General features: G+C 39.2%; 1 protein-coding gene across 2 annotated transcripts in view; it reads left to right on the top strand.

Annotated features, from left to right (window-relative positions):
- The window catches only part of ttll7 (tubulin tyrosine ligase-like family, member 7), an 80,698-nt gene that overhangs the window by 50,157 nt on the left and 14,977 nt on the right, over nt 1–15,564 (top strand). Inside the window, exons 14-20 of one of the 2 annotated variants that reach the window (XM_087783601.1) lie at nt 165–251; nt 4,158–4,395; nt 5,805–6,100; nt 6,216–6,350; nt 8,971–9,051; nt 11,301–11,461; nt 13,628–13,801. In XM_087783601.1, coding sequence (XP_087639727.1) covers nt 165–251; nt 4,158–4,395; nt 5,805–6,100; nt 6,216–6,350; nt 8,971–9,051; nt 11,301–11,461; nt 13,628–13,801 — 1,172 coding nt within the window. Of the gene's footprint in view, nt 1–164; nt 252–4,157; nt 4,396–5,804; nt 6,101–6,215; nt 6,351–8,713; nt 8,846–8,970; nt 9,052–11,300; nt 11,462–13,627; nt 13,802–15,564 lie in introns of those variants that run through there. The other variant, XM_087783603.1, reaches the window with a different exon arrangement.

Raw genomic sequence — 15,564 nt, 5'->3', positions numbered from 1 at the left:
CAATTACTATTCCTTCCTAGACTTAAATTTTACCTCAGATACTTACAAATACTCGTTATTTAAATGCTACGCAAGTCACTCAATGAGGACAACCAAAAGCAGATTTTTATACAAAACAAGATTTTGTGTCTGGTGATATTATTCTGCAAATATTTTGTACGCAGGAAGAAGACATCCTGGATCTTCTCGAACAATGCGAGCTGGATGATGAAAAGCTGACTGGCAAGACTTCTCGCCAACGTTGTCCAAAGGTGGGTGAAAATGAAGCGCCGTCTGCGAGAGGCTCGATCGAGAAAGAGGGCCGGAGTCCACGTGCCTCTAGAGACCGAGGGGGGAAAATGGTGCCAGAAAGTGTCAGCGAGGAGATAGAAGGAGACAGGTGCCTTGAGCTAACGCCCAGAGAGGACACATGGACATGGCTGGGAAATATAAAGATGCGAGTAGGCAGTTAGAGAGGAAGAAAAGAATCAAAAAGAGTTGGAAAGAAAAAGAACCAGCTCCCCTGGGGGACAGCTGTCAGCCTCTTCCTCTTTGTCTCTATGCTACCTTTCATTCTGTCCATCTCCCCACTCCTCTCTCTGTCACTCTTGTCACCTATACACACCCCACTATCCCCACAACGACTCCCTCCATCACTTTACTTCACCCGTCCATTTTTTTTTTTCCTCTAAAATTTGCATTCAGCCCTCACTTGACGGCTAAATCGGCTGGAACGCGCAAATTGTGTGTTTGGGACTCGACAGGGCAGTTCAGTGTTGCATTAGCGAGGCCTTCGCCGGAATAAGGACTTGTTCAGACACAATCACTGTTGTCCAAATTAATTTGTGTCCCGTCAGTCACGATGTTGCCGAGAGTGTGGAGAAAGACATTCGGAGCAGGAGAATGAAAGAGCTGTGACGGATAGATTCACTCCTCGGGGTGTACGGCTCACAAGCCATCTGGTGAAAGTGAACCGATGCTTGTGTGAAACTGAAGATTGAGGCGCGGAGCAAAGGATTTTTAGAGACTGGATTTTTTTGTGCCAGGGGGGGAGCGCGGGGGTTTTAGAATCACTGAGAAAATCTCCTGACAGGGAAGGAAGGAGCCCTTAGTTAAATGGTTTATTAAACCCAAACAGTTGTGTCCGGTTTCTGTGCGTCGCTATTAGCGTTTAACATCGCATCACAAAATGTATAGCATGAGGAATTTCTCTGTTCTCGTGGACAGGCTTAAACCTTATACTATCTGATATATACTAACATATTTTTAAGAGAAAATTTAATTAGCTTTAAGATTTATAATAATCCTTCTTAAAAAAGACATTGGTTTAGTCTCATAGATAAATGTTACAACTTTGGTAATAATTTTTACTTAAAATGTTTTTTTATACATACAAAATCCTGATGATGAGTTAACCATAACATAACTTGTCACTATTACCTTAAAACATTAAATGTAACTCTTAACCCTCCACATATAATTCAATAAAGCAATAATTTCGACCTAAAATAGTGGGTTAAGTCAAATCTATAATCTTAAACTCTTCATTTAAAGCATCTCGATACCTCATTTGTTGTCTTAGTAAGTAAATATTTTATTTAATTAATATAATTTTTTTTCTATCATTTCTTATAACAAGTCACCCTTTGACTGTTATGGTTGTTAAGAGCAAATGCTCCTCGATATCCTGCTGGTATCACAGTATGAACGGTCCTCGATCAAAACTCACAAGTCTACAGTTACCCAACTCGTAATTTTAATCTGCATATGTAGAAGGTGACTTGAGTTCTTAGTTGGCACTGAATTGATGAGTGCTTAGTGTTCTTTCAAGCTCTGTCTGTGTGCAAAACTTTTTTTTTTTCCATTACTGTATCTTGTGTGAGCCACTGTTGCTATAATGATTATTATCAGGACTCACATATTTATTTCTGCACTTGTTTTAAGTAATGATTCCTCTGACATTTCAGAGAAAAAAAAAGCTTTGCAGAAAGTTACTTAGCCCCAGACATGACATAAAAGAGGGAATCTGTGGCCACAAAATACTAATACGTGGCCAACAATTGATTTAACTTCTTTCATTTATGAATTGCAATTCACCCCCTTGATGTCATGGGTATAGATATATCCGTTGCTAGAGCACACGACTCCCAAAGCTGATGGGTTCGACTCCAGACTGGTCATTTTTAAGTTATTTTTTAAATCTTGTGTTGCGTTTATAGTATCAGACTTGCGCTCCCCTGATTTTTTCTTTTTTTTAAAATTCACTGTTAAAGCATAGCGATATATTTGGTATTAGCCACAATAAGAGACATTATTTTAAGGAATAATTAAGCCTTAAAAGGTGACACACATAATAATTAAACAATTTAAACAATTTCCTGAAGGAGACCTCCTGAGGGATCAATAAAGGTCTACCTAATATATGACCGTGTTGTGAATCCCCCAAATAGAGGACACTGCTATGGGGAGATGAGTTGTGGCACAATTTTGAAGTGTTTTCTACGCAATTTTAACTCATTTAATGCATATTCTGAATTAATTATTATTAAGACACTTAACCAGACCTCAACAGCATTATGGTCTGTAATAGTTAATAGTTTAAATCCTCAAATTTGCAACAAAACACAATGTAACATCTCTCTTCTAATCTAAGAAGATGGTAGAATCTGAATCTGCTCCTTGCATCTGTTATCTTTGGGCCTTCAGCGCCGCTTCGTCTGTATTAACTCATATCCAAAGTTTATTTCTCCGTCCGCACGCCGTCGTCTTAATGTTGCCTCCCGACGTTTGTCTCGCCGCCATCTGTTTCTGTCTCTCCTTTCATATGTTAGGTGGCCTTTCTCTTTGCTCATTTCCGTTGCACTCTATCTGTTCTGCACCTCTTCTCCATCTCTCTCAGTCTCAATACTCAGATTCACCTTGTCCTCCTTAGTTCTCATCCCATCAATCTGATGTTCCCATCTCCCTCTTTATTCTCTGCCTGTGTATTTAATCTCCCTCTGTCTCCCTTTCTTTTTCTTTTTTTCCTTCTCTCTCTCTTCACCCACACACACGACTACGCACTGTTGACTGTGATCACTTCCTCTCCATTAGCTTGGCCCGGCAACACCGTGGAGTTGACTCCGCGGCAGACATGGAAAGACGTCATTCGTTATATCAGTTTGTCAACACGGGCGACGAGACGAAGACACCCCTTATAATGAACGCCGTAGACAAAGAAACATGTTTATGGTTAGGTGCTGATTTTTTGGTTCAGTCCTTGACAATCAGTGTATAGATGATCACAGACGTTCTCGTGTCACCAGTTGGAACCACGGAAACCGTCTGGTCGCTAAGTAGAAGAAGCAAATCAGATACAGATGGAAGACAGTTTTATTTGTTGTATTTCCTCGACCTTAATGAGGAAACCTATCCCTCGAGAATGAGACGTATTATTAAGGGTATAGGGGTCCACATGTTGACATGTTGTATCTGCGATGACCTCATGAAGAAAATGGTTAAATTGTCAAAGATGGTGAGGGTGGAAAACATCACGGATCATTAGCTTTGAGTATACACGCTCCTCTGACCCCTTCAATTCAGTCCAAAAATATGGCAGAATTAAACTTGTCCACCGTCTTTCTTATGACCCTCTCTAACCAGCGTTTGCTGTTTTATCCAGAGCAGGTCATTATTTTTAATTTATCGCAGCGTCCAAAAGGGATTTGCCTGTCTGGTCCCTTCTTCCCACTAGCAATCAAGAACATCTCCGACGTCCGACACGTTTTCATTATTACGGGCATTTCCGCAACAATTTAAATTGACTCACATCTCATAACGTCGTGAGATTAGTTGATCTGAATATTTCTTTCAGCTGCTTAGTTTTGCATCGACATTTTACTCTTTGAGAAAACCACATACGGTACTTATGAAGTATGCTAGTTGATATATTTGAGGCATAGATGTGGGTTCCGAGGTTAAAAAAAAGGAAAAATCTGACCTACAAACAAGATACAATCTCCCAAAAAGTTTTTGCTTTGTTGGCACAAAACCATTATAAAGCAATGATTGAAGGGAAAACTCCAGATGTAAAGCTCCATACCGGCATTTGAGGAGATCAGCATCTAATGATCTAAAGTTGACATATGCATGTTTTTCTGTTTGTGAATTTTAAAGTAGATTTGTATCTTGCTTGCTAGTCCCTCCAGCCGTTGACATCCATGCCAGAGTGCAGCCAAACACCGAGACGTCAACGAGCCGACTACTCCACCGACTTCACCAGCGGCAGCAGTGCGGAGAACTCCTGCACCTCTTCAGACGAGGATGAGGAGAAGGAGAGGAGGCAAGCCGAGATAGAGTGCATTGGCATTGAGAAACGAGAGAAGAAAGTTTCGTATGACCTCGGGAGCAAGGAAAAGAACATGGACGAGCGTTCAGGTAGAATATTCAATATTTCTTTCTTTAAGTAAAACAATCTTTCTTTCTTTAGATTCAAAAGAAACCACCAACAAGTATAATATATATTAATTCATCATTAAAATAAGGAGTTCTTCATCTGTGATAATGATCTTAAAGTGTTTGCTAAGTTATGTGCAGCTAAATCTATGGTACCAAACTGTGTGAAACACCTTCTTGTAGGTGAAACATTTATTACAAGATTTACTCTCGTCATTAACTCCCATAGAAACGTCTTCATGCATCACCGACACGCACGTTTCTTTTGAAGGGCGTGAGCAGTCACGGGGAACAATTGCTGTTGTTGATCTTTCTCCGACTTTTTCTCTGCATACCTAATTTGACAAAACGCTACCAGATCTTTGATTTTAATTAAATCTTCAGCGGGGTAATTACGTCTGATCAACTGTGACTCGGGGGGGATGTGGCTCTTTTGTGGCAGAGTTCCCTTCGAAAAAAGGAACATCTCCACTCGGTAACTCGGCGCAAACACACCGAACATTAAAAAGCACTTGGGGATATAAAAGCGTCCTGGAGAGCTTAAGAATAAATTGGATTGAGAATAAAATGGAATAAAAAAACAAGACCTTCTGTTGTCTACCTTGAAAAAACCTTGAGTTTAGCACTGACATATTCATGTTTTATTAAGAGTGACGACTCTCAGTCTCAACTTCAAAATTGGCAGAACTCCTGTTTTATTTTCTGCCTTACAACATGCAAAAGGCAAAACTTTCACCGCAGCTTTTTGCCTGGCTTGTACTGGACAGATTACACCCATATAAAACGGACGAGGCTATCAAAAGTTTCTTTCAGTGGGTGTATTTGTCTATTTTGAGCCAACAGCACTGCCAAGCACCATTCCACACCGAGTCGTCAAATGGCTGCAAGAACCAAGGCCCTTAATGTGGTTATCCGGGCAATGCCCAAAATGTTAGGACAGCTGCATTCTCAAACGACATGCAAGTGTGACGGTATAATGACACAACTCCACATTCGACTCACATGCAGGCTGCACTCTTAGAGATCGCACTTATGTGCTAACTGCTTGACAAGCATGCGGAGTTATGGTGCGCAACATCTGTGTGGGTCTTTATGTGCATATAATTTTTGTTTTGTGAGGGGGAAAAAAGCACCGGAACTACTCTTTTATTTATTTACTTTTTGTTCCGACAAAACAAGCCACAGTCGGTCTCAGTAGTTTGCAAGGGTTTGGCAGTTGGAACTTGTAATGCTGCCATCATTTATTCCCCAAAACAAGTGTCAATGTCTGCAGGCAGAAAGGAGAGAGTACGACTGACTCGCGCAGAGAAAAGGCTCTTCCAAGAAAATACAATTGACACTCTGTTGTGTACCTGAACCTCACTCACTATTTGTCGTCTTTTTACCGACAGGTCGCATTCACTGGAAACCTCGAATGAAGTCAATGAAAAATACCCCGACCCCTTCGGCGTCCCCGACGCTTTCCGGTCCGATACGGCGCTCCATTTCCTGTCCTCGCTCCATTTCCTCCCTGTCGTCGTCCAACGAGGTGCGGCCGCTGTCGATCAGGCCCGCCCCCATGGTCCCCGTCGCCACCCCTCTGATTCGACCCAGCTCCGCCACGCTGCGCTCTCATTCGCTGAGCCGCAGTGGCTCCGCCCAACGCGTGCCTCATAGCAACAGCCTGGGTACCATCCACGCCAACATAGTAAGATGCCACGCTAACAACGCAACACGCAACACGCAACATGTTCTGCTTGACTCTGATGTACTGGACTTTGAAACTTTACTGTTGAATTTCATTGTCTTTGTTTTCGACTCAGTGTGAGCCACTGTTGAACCTCAGAAGTAAAGAACAGGAGGCGGAGCTCGTACGGCAGACGCTCTCCGCGTTAACCGCCATGAGGATCAGGTTTCCCGGGAAGACCGAGGAAGAAGCGGAGGCCATGCTGGACGAGGTATGAATCTGAATGAAGAGAAGATGAAGTGAACCTGCTCTTTTTTCAGCGTTCAAACGGGGACTTTGTCGTTGCATATAAGTGACATATTTCAGTTTGTGTGTATCAATAGGTTAAAGAGAATATTTTCCTCCTATACACAGTGAAACACAAACTTTATTCGTCATAGTGTACATAAAAGTCTAGAAATCGCTAGCATGGACATCAACCTTTATCATGATGAGAAAAACTGTCCATTTTGTACCATAGTTTATAGTGGTCAATACATCCAATTAACATCTAATAAGTGAGCAAAAAACTCGGACAATTTTGTCTTTACAGTCTTTGGTTTCAAGGACCAGCTGTCCATTGGCCGTCGCAGCTCCTGCATCACTGCCAGTTGAACTAGAAAGACTAGTGACAGATGTTACAGTTACTCTGTCCAAATGATTTAGTTATTACAGCAGGTGAAAACACTCTACACTAGTTGTTAGCTTTGTCAACAAAAATAAACATTTGCTTATAATAAAGATTGTGATAATGTAATAATAACTGTATATACGTATATGGCGGCCATATTATCTAAGGAATTAGGATGGCACTGCGAATTAACCAGGAGGTTTAATTTGTGTTTGAAATGGACTTCACTAGAGATGGTTCTTAGGGTCTCTCAGAGTTGGTGTAGTGTTGATTGGGCACAGTAGTTATGCATGAAAATCATGATTCAGAAACAAGTCCATCAAGTTATGAACCAAAGACAAACCAAGGATGAACGAAAAGAAAAAAGAGACGGCGGTCAATACACACTCAATAGGAAAAAGAACAAAAGAAACACTTGTATATGGCTCCATTAGTATGTCAGCTTAGAACAATAGAAGGCAGTTCTATAATCATGAAGGTTTTTTTTCGATTTTCCAAGGATGCCAGTTAGTTATGACCTCGCCTGTATTGTTAATGACTCCTGATTATTAGAGCCATACAACTCGTACCTGCTCTAGAAAAAAACAAGGTATTCCAGTTGCATTCAAACACATGTTTTTTTTCTTATCTTTATCTTTAATCTATCTTAAAGTTCAAGTTGCAAGCTTAGATGTAGATAACTGCAGCTCAGAAAGAAACTCTTATCGTTTCTTGGAAAGCATCGTGTTTGTCTTGCTGTGTCTTGATTGGAAGTAATTTGTGAAAGTACAGAACAAATAAGAGAAAAATGAAAGTCTATCTTAGCAGACAAATACGCACGAGGTGGGAGAGATTATTCGAGGAAAACGTGGGCTAGATTGGATGCATCCGTGTATTTATGTGCGATGGCTTTCATGAAGAAAAGTTTGACTGTGAACTAATAGTTATGTTTGCACATTACCTCTCTTGCAGTGTAAGATGTTTTATGTAGCACTGGGGGAAACGCAAAATTTAACACAACAGTACAAGCAGCAGGGGTTGGTTCATACTGAGCGCTTAAAGTGATTGTTAGCAAATCAGCACTTCGGCATTTTAGCACAAACTTTATTGACAAAAGCCAGTCAGGAACGGTGTAGACTATACTCCAGATCCCAACGCAATTTCATCATTACTTTTAAATGCATTCACCTCCATCAAAGCTCAAACAAACTTTTAGAGTAAGTGTATACGTGTACGATACAGATGCTGCATCGACTATTTAGGCAATTTTTTGTACCAAGGACTGGATTAATAACAGCATTATATTCATTCACCTACTCTCAGCTAAATAAAAAAGTAAAAATAAAATAGCATGATTTGGAAAAAAACCCTGTAAAATTGAGTTGTTTTTGTATTTGCATTCACGTGTGTTTGATTGTATGCTGACGATGGTGTTCTGTATGTGTGTCTCCTAGATTTTATTTTGTGCCAATATGCATAAGTGTGTTTTGTTTTAGCAATATAATCATGAAAAGAGGACTCTGAATCAAAAGTTGTGTTTATCAAGAGTTTGTGTTTCACTCTTTTTCACTAGTTAACAGGTTTATCTTTGGATTAGTCTTTAGTCACATGATAATGTTACTTTAAAGACAATCCTGTCAAATTTAATTTTATTTCAGTAATAATAAATAGAATTTCGATGATTTTCTTCCTTCTATGAGGTCCAGAGTCAAATGCCTCAAGGAATGGTACTGGTCCCACTAGAATACATAAATCACATAGAAACGATTTAACCTTAACCATATCAAACCCATCATTATCAATGAGAGGGATTGACTGAAACATAGGTCATTGTTTTATGTACCTTGAGTCATCATCACAAATTCAACATCTCAATTACAATGTCTTTGTTGCACATATTAACCAGAATAAATGTGAACTAGTTATGATATTTGCTCCAGAAAGGTCAAATTTAAGCAACAGTAAAAGTTTCACATTTATTTTAGGTGGAAGGGAGGACATATGGCACCTCAGCAGACGAACCAATTAAGAAGCAGGCTGTAGGGAAATCTCGCCCAAAAAAAAAAGGTCGAAAGCAGAAGATCATTCCACTAACAAGACGTAAAAAATAAAAAAAGGTAAAAGGCTGAAGAACAATTACAAACACCTGAGCAGGGGAAGTTAAAAACTGTTCTTGTTGTGATTGTAATTTCAATTTTTGTTTATTCTGTTCATGTAGAAAAATTATCGTTTATATTCACAGATCCTTGACAACTGGAAATACCATAAACCAAAAGTTGCTTCCTATTGGCTGGTGAAGTTGGATTCTACGAAACAAAGAAAGGCAAGTCTTTATTCCTATTCATTCACATTGTCTGTTATATGAGGGCTTTTGAAAAGCGACACTCCTTAACTAACCGAAGGCCTTGAAAAATAATACAAAATTAAGACGACAATATTCACACCTTCATTATTATCTTACTTAAGTTTTTTTTTTTTATTAAACAATTCCTGTTTTGAAAGAGCCACATCACAGTTGGAGAGCTACAGCATATACTGTTTTTATTAAGTTTAATTCTTGACAGAGTACATCTGATATATTTACATTTGTGATCAAGAATATTTTACAATCACATTAAAACACACTAAAAATGTGCCAAGAGCGGTGAAATTGTTGTGGGAGTAAATCATTCTCTTCTAATAGGTTTACTGTCGCTCCTTAAAAGCTCGAGCGGACTGTGACTGAACCAAATCTGCCAAAGTTTAAGACCAAACTTATCTTAGCATTAAAGCTGTCAAAAGTTGCAAAAGTGCTTCCATTAGCTCATTCTGTAACATCATAGCTACAACTTATGAACGTGGTTAAATAAGATTAAATCGACAGGTTACGTTGCTTGATGGACCGAGACGTGGTGAAAAAACATGGAAGATTGTTATCTAAAGGTAGAGTTTGTTTGTGTACGCTCGTTCAAATGAGCCTCTGTGGTGATATAGAGACTCTATGCCTTCCTTTCAACTATTCTAAATTACCTTTCATCCCCACCAGGGCTCATGCGGCTTCACCAAGAAACATTTAACAAGCTGTTTTTGAACAACTTTTTTAGAGAAAAGGGGGGGAAAAGAAAACACGGGGATTTTTGCGACAGTGTGAGAATCATTACCATGTCAGACAGTAACCAGCACAGAGACTAAGTGGGATGTAAACTTAAGTGAAGAGGTGATAAGACGTGGAATAGCATCCAGTAGGCGTGTCAGTAATGATGCGATCTATCAGCCGCTGCTTTCTCCACGACTGTGGCGGCGCGAGCTGATGTTTTATTTGGAGAGCAGCAGCTTAATGAGCAGCAGGCAGAGGTCAGGCATGTGGCGCCCACTGCTCTGCCATCTGATTACCATCCCAAAACTGTATGCGTGTTTACTTACCAGTCGTGGCATGTATATGCGACCTGACCGTCTTGCACTGCTGTGGGAAAACACTTGTGCGGACGCGCTCGGTAATGAGGTGGAAGGAATCAAAGTCAAAAAGACCCCACGGTGCTTCACTTTGAGCAGGGGTGGAAGGACGCGGGGAGAGAGAGAGTTTAGGGGGATGATGGCGAGCTCGTCCTCACGCCACCTCCAAACTTTTGACGCACCCCGAACTCACATCCAGGAGAACAATTAGTCCTCATTAATTCAGAGTTGTGTCTGAAACCATGATCCAAACACACCCAGACATGTGGCTTTAGGATTTGTTTAAAGTAAAGTAGGAGAATTCCCTTCATATTTTGCTGCAACCATTAAGTTGTGTTGTGTTTATTTAGCATCTAAAACAACATTTTGGAAAAAAGAAATAGAAGTATTCGGTAGTTCTATCTGGATTTAGGAAGGTTTTGAAGGTTTGGTCATTCGCTTGTATCAACTCAAGAAAACCTGATCATATTAATATTAATTATAATTAAATTATTTAAATTAAATGGATCGTGTTCTTCGTCTAAAGAGCTACTCATGTTTTGATTTAAGTATGTGTTGTTGTGATGTTGGACTCTATTGTGTCATCAGTTTGTGTCTGTTTGTGCAAAACTATCTTTTCATCTAAATATTTACATTAGAAAATTATAATAAGCCACGCCCACTGAAAACTTTTTTTTTCATGAGATAAAGTCGTGTTTAACATAACCACACCCACTCTTCTGTGATTGGTCAAATATCAAGGTTTGTCACTAAGTGTCATCAAATCCCGGAAGTCTCCACCTGCAAGGTACTCGTTGTATAAACAAAGCGGGCGTGATTACAGCTGGCTGGAGGAGGAGTGAAGCCATTATTATGTCTTATGGACTTCGCTCTCGTAACCTCTCATTCGCCCAGATTTCAGACGGGGGAGAACTTTATAAAGTAATAAGTTCAAAACATGGTCATGATGAGGGACTTACTGCATCTTGGAGAGGAAGACTTCAACATTTGAATCATGGGAGTCAAGAGAGTTAGAGTTTCACATTAGTCACACCTTTAATTTAATAAAATAAGCTCCTTGGCAGAGGCATGGATTGTCTCAGCGCTTTTCTAAATATAGTTCCATCCATTCCTGTCTACTTATCTTTCCTCTTCTTTCAGCTGTTGGACATTGTTCGCACCAATGTCCGCTCGGCTCTTCAGCGCATCTGGAGGGAACCAGATGTCGAGAGTCTCCATCTTTACCGCCTCTTTAACCGGGTCTTCAACCGGCTGCTCTGGAGTCACGGCCAGGGTCTCTGGAACTGCTTCTCCAACACTGGGTAGGCATCAACTTCTGATCCGTGCATCTGTTTCAACCCCATTAAAGATTACGATGAGGAAAAATAACGTTAAATGCACTCGTGTAACTTTTTCCAAAACAGGAGATCTTGTCGAAAATAATAATAATAAAGGTAGCAGGAAACTGTTAATCACAAAACACCCACACACACTCTTTCCAAAGTGTGAGGGCGACACGTCATTATTACACAACTCTTCACAAAACAATGCATTAGGTATTGTTGTATTCATACCTTCTGCCTTTTAAAGTATGAACTCATTGTGTCACTTAAAATATGTGCCAAGAACAGCAACTCTAATAGTCGTTAACTATATTAATGAAGAAATAAAAGTGTGACTAAAAGTGAAATAGAAGTATGTGTATCGGTCCGCCATGATAATGGAGACGCTGTATAAGAAGCAAAAGACGCTGAGCAAAAAAGTACGAGAGTCACGAGTGCCAATTTTCGGTGTTACATAAAACCTTAGCACACAGGCTGCTGCGTTAATTCGTCTTTGTCTTTGTTATGAAGGTGTGACTTTTCCAATTCTCCTCCCCGACATGATTTTAACAGCTCAGTTGTTCGCCGGCCATGTTTCCCTGGACGCAGAGGACTTGGGTGGGAGTAACAGTAGCTGAAGACATTGCCCACACTCATCCATGTTCCTCTTAACTTTTTTGGCAGTTGTACGTGAGAAATGCAGAAAGTGAGTAATCGAGATGATGGGATTAGAGGCAGCAGGCAGGCATCCTGTGACGGAGAGGAAGTAAAAAAAAAAAAAAGAAAAGGAAAAACCTGGGGAAAGGCTGTTTTGAGGGTTTAGTGGCCCACCAGGATTATCTGAGCCTCAGAAAGACTCGCCCCATGCTGCTTTCGTCTGATCACAGCTTCTTTTGAATGATCCGGCTAGCCAGCGAGTCTATTGTTCTTTCCTTCGCTACATGAGGTCGTAGCTCCAACATGGAGGAACCGACGGGGTACCTTGATGTCACGTGGCTTCAAGAAAAGCAGCGCCTCTCAGGGAGCATGCTCCCGATCCGTGCACCACCCTCCATCTGTCTCCCCCCCCCTTGTCCGGACCCTCGGATGATACTTCATCTCTGGGGCTTCGCAAAACAATAAAACAGTGTGGCCGCTATTGGAAATGAATTTGCTGGGCTTAAAAAAGAAAAAAAAGAAATCTATTGAAAAAGAATAGAGACATTTGGGAGCAAGCACCCGCCGCCCCACCAACTGGAACCGTGTGGACATCAAAGCAGCCCCTTTGGCTTCTGCGGTTTAGGTTTCGAGGTCGGCTCACAGTTAGGGGTGTGCGTTTCTGAAGAGGGTTAACTGTACTTTTTATGGGATTTGCTCCATTCTCTTTGAGCCTTGCCCGTCTTGCTTCAGGTCTTTGTTGGAGAGAACAAATGTAAATGGTACAAACGGTTGCTAACGCAGCACAGAGACTTTATTTTTATATGACTAGTTTGGGGCGTAAATACCATCTGATAACTTTATACCATTTAAAAAACAACAAGTGCAATTGTGTTGCTTTTTTATTTATAAATAGAAATAGCATTTAATTGCTTTTCATAATAGTATCTACCATAAGAAAATGAGTTGAATCTATGCTGTATTGGCTGTTCTTTTAGCTCAATTTTCATTAGTTTTTTGCAAAACCATCTCAAAAATATTAAGACTTGTTGTTCACTGTTTAATATGGAAGGAAAAGTATATTCATAGCAATTAAATATCAATATATCAATTTAATTTCTGTTCATGAAGGAATAAAAACAATTTAGCAATGGCTGGTTTGGTTTTTTAAAGATTCATTTTCATTCACACTTTTATTGCAAGGGTAATTCAAAACCAAGCTTATATTAAAGGTGGTTTAGCTGTTCTTTTAAACAGTGAGAGCAACCTTTGAATAAAAAGTTCAACCTCATTTTTTATGAATTTCCCCCAATAGCACACCTTCCTAGCATCAATTGACAGAACTATTTAATAATTTAAAAATGCTTAAAACAATTCAAATATGTTTTTATAGAAGAGTATGATCCACTAGTTACTTCAACTTTAAGTAATATAGTAGAAAAAAAACTCAAATAACAAACATAAGCCAAAAAAATATACGACACATTTATCTGAAACCGTATCACCTGTTTTTCCAAACGTGTGTTTCAGTTCATCGTGGGAGACCATCTTTCACAAAAGCAGCGAGGTGGTCTCACCCCTGGAGCTGCAGTGCTGCCGGAGGCTGGTCCAGCTGTGCAGAGACTGCCTGCTGGTGGTCTTTAAGTTTGTCTCCGAGTCCCGTGGATCCCTGACCGGACTCAGCCCGGAATGGGACGACACAAGGTGGGAAGATGCCTACGCCGGGTGATTTAAAGATCTTCTTGATACGCTTTATTTGGAAAGAAATACTTTTAGCACCACGGCTTGACTGGAGTGCATGAGTGGTATTTCCTTTTCAAGGTTTTGAAAATTTTCTCTTTTTCTTAAACATATTTATTATTGTATTCAGTGTTAACAAAAAAAAGACAAAAGCTAGTAGGGCTGTTTGGATACACTAATGCCACGATACAATTCAATATGATATATTTAGCTCACAATATGATTCCATACAATATATTCAGCTCATGATACGATTTGATATCATATATTCAGTTCACACTACAATTAAATACGACATATTTAGCTCAAGATACGATTCGACATGATATATTCAGCTCACGATACGATTTAATACGATAAATTCAGTTCAAGATACGATTCGATACAATATATTCAGTTCAGGATATGATTCGATACAACACATTCAGTTCACGATGCTATTTAATACGATGTATTCAGTTCACGATGCGATTCGAAAGGATATATTCAGTTCACGATACGATTCGATACGATATATTCACTCCACTATACTATTTAGTACGTTACATTCAGTTCACGATACTATTTAGTACGTTTCATTAAGTTCACGATACTATTTAGTACGTAACATTAAGTTCACGATACTATTTAGTACGTAACATTAAGTTCACGATACTATTTAGTACGTTACATTCAGTTCACGATACTATGTAGTACGTAACATTAAGTTCACGATACTATTTAGTACGTAACATTCAGTTCACGATACTATTTAGTACGTTACATTAAGTTCATGATACAAATTGATAAGATACATTCAGTTCACGATACTATTTAGTACGATATATTCAGTTCATGATACGATTTAATACGATATATTCAATTCACGATACGATTCGAAACAATACATTCAGTTCACGATACTATTTAATACGATATATTAAGTTCACGATGCGATTCAAAAGGATATATTCAGTTCACGATACTATTTAGTACGTAACATTAAGTTCACGATACTATTTAGTACGTAACATTCAGTTCACGATACTATTTAGTACGTTACATTAAGTTCATGATACAAATTGATAAGATACATTCAGTTCACGATACTATTTAGTATGATATATTCAGTTCATGATACGATTTAATACGATATATTCAATTCACGATACGATTCGAAACAATATATTCAGTTCATGATACGATTCAATACGATATATTCAATTCACGATACGATTCGAAACAATATATTCAGTTCATGATACGATTCAATACGATATATTCATTTCACGATACGATTCGAAACAATATATTCAGTTCACGATACGATTCGATACGATAGATCTGTGATAAAATACTATAAATACGATAAATAATATAAATCTAATTTGAAAGCCAAAAAATAACAACATTATTTAAACATAAAAAAAATTAGTATAAAAAGTAAAGTATTAGGTAAATATTTATAAATTTTTAAGTAAAACAAAATGAAACTTTTTAAGAAATACCAGTAACAAATGAAATCATTGGACTTGAAATATTGATATCCAAATGTTTTTTTCATAAACAAACAAGCCAACTATTCACGCTGGATTGAGGTTGATCCCTCCAGCAGATCACATTTAGAGTGAGTGAAGCTTTAAAGCACATATGCTCTGGGCTGTTAGACATGAGGGAGGCGAGTCGGGAGAGGGAGCGTGCTGCTAATAGGAAAAAATGGTCCACAGATTAGCGCTCAGGTTAGCCGG

Source organism: Callionymus lyra, chromosome 2 (genome assembly GCF_982586985.1).
Source record: "Callionymus lyra chromosome 2, fCalLyr1.hap1.1, whole genome shotgun sequence".
NCBI lineage: Eukaryota > Metazoa > Chordata > Actinopteri > Syngnathiformes > Callionymidae > Callionymus > Callionymus lyra.
This window is presented reverse-complemented; position numbering and strand designations above follow the sequence as displayed.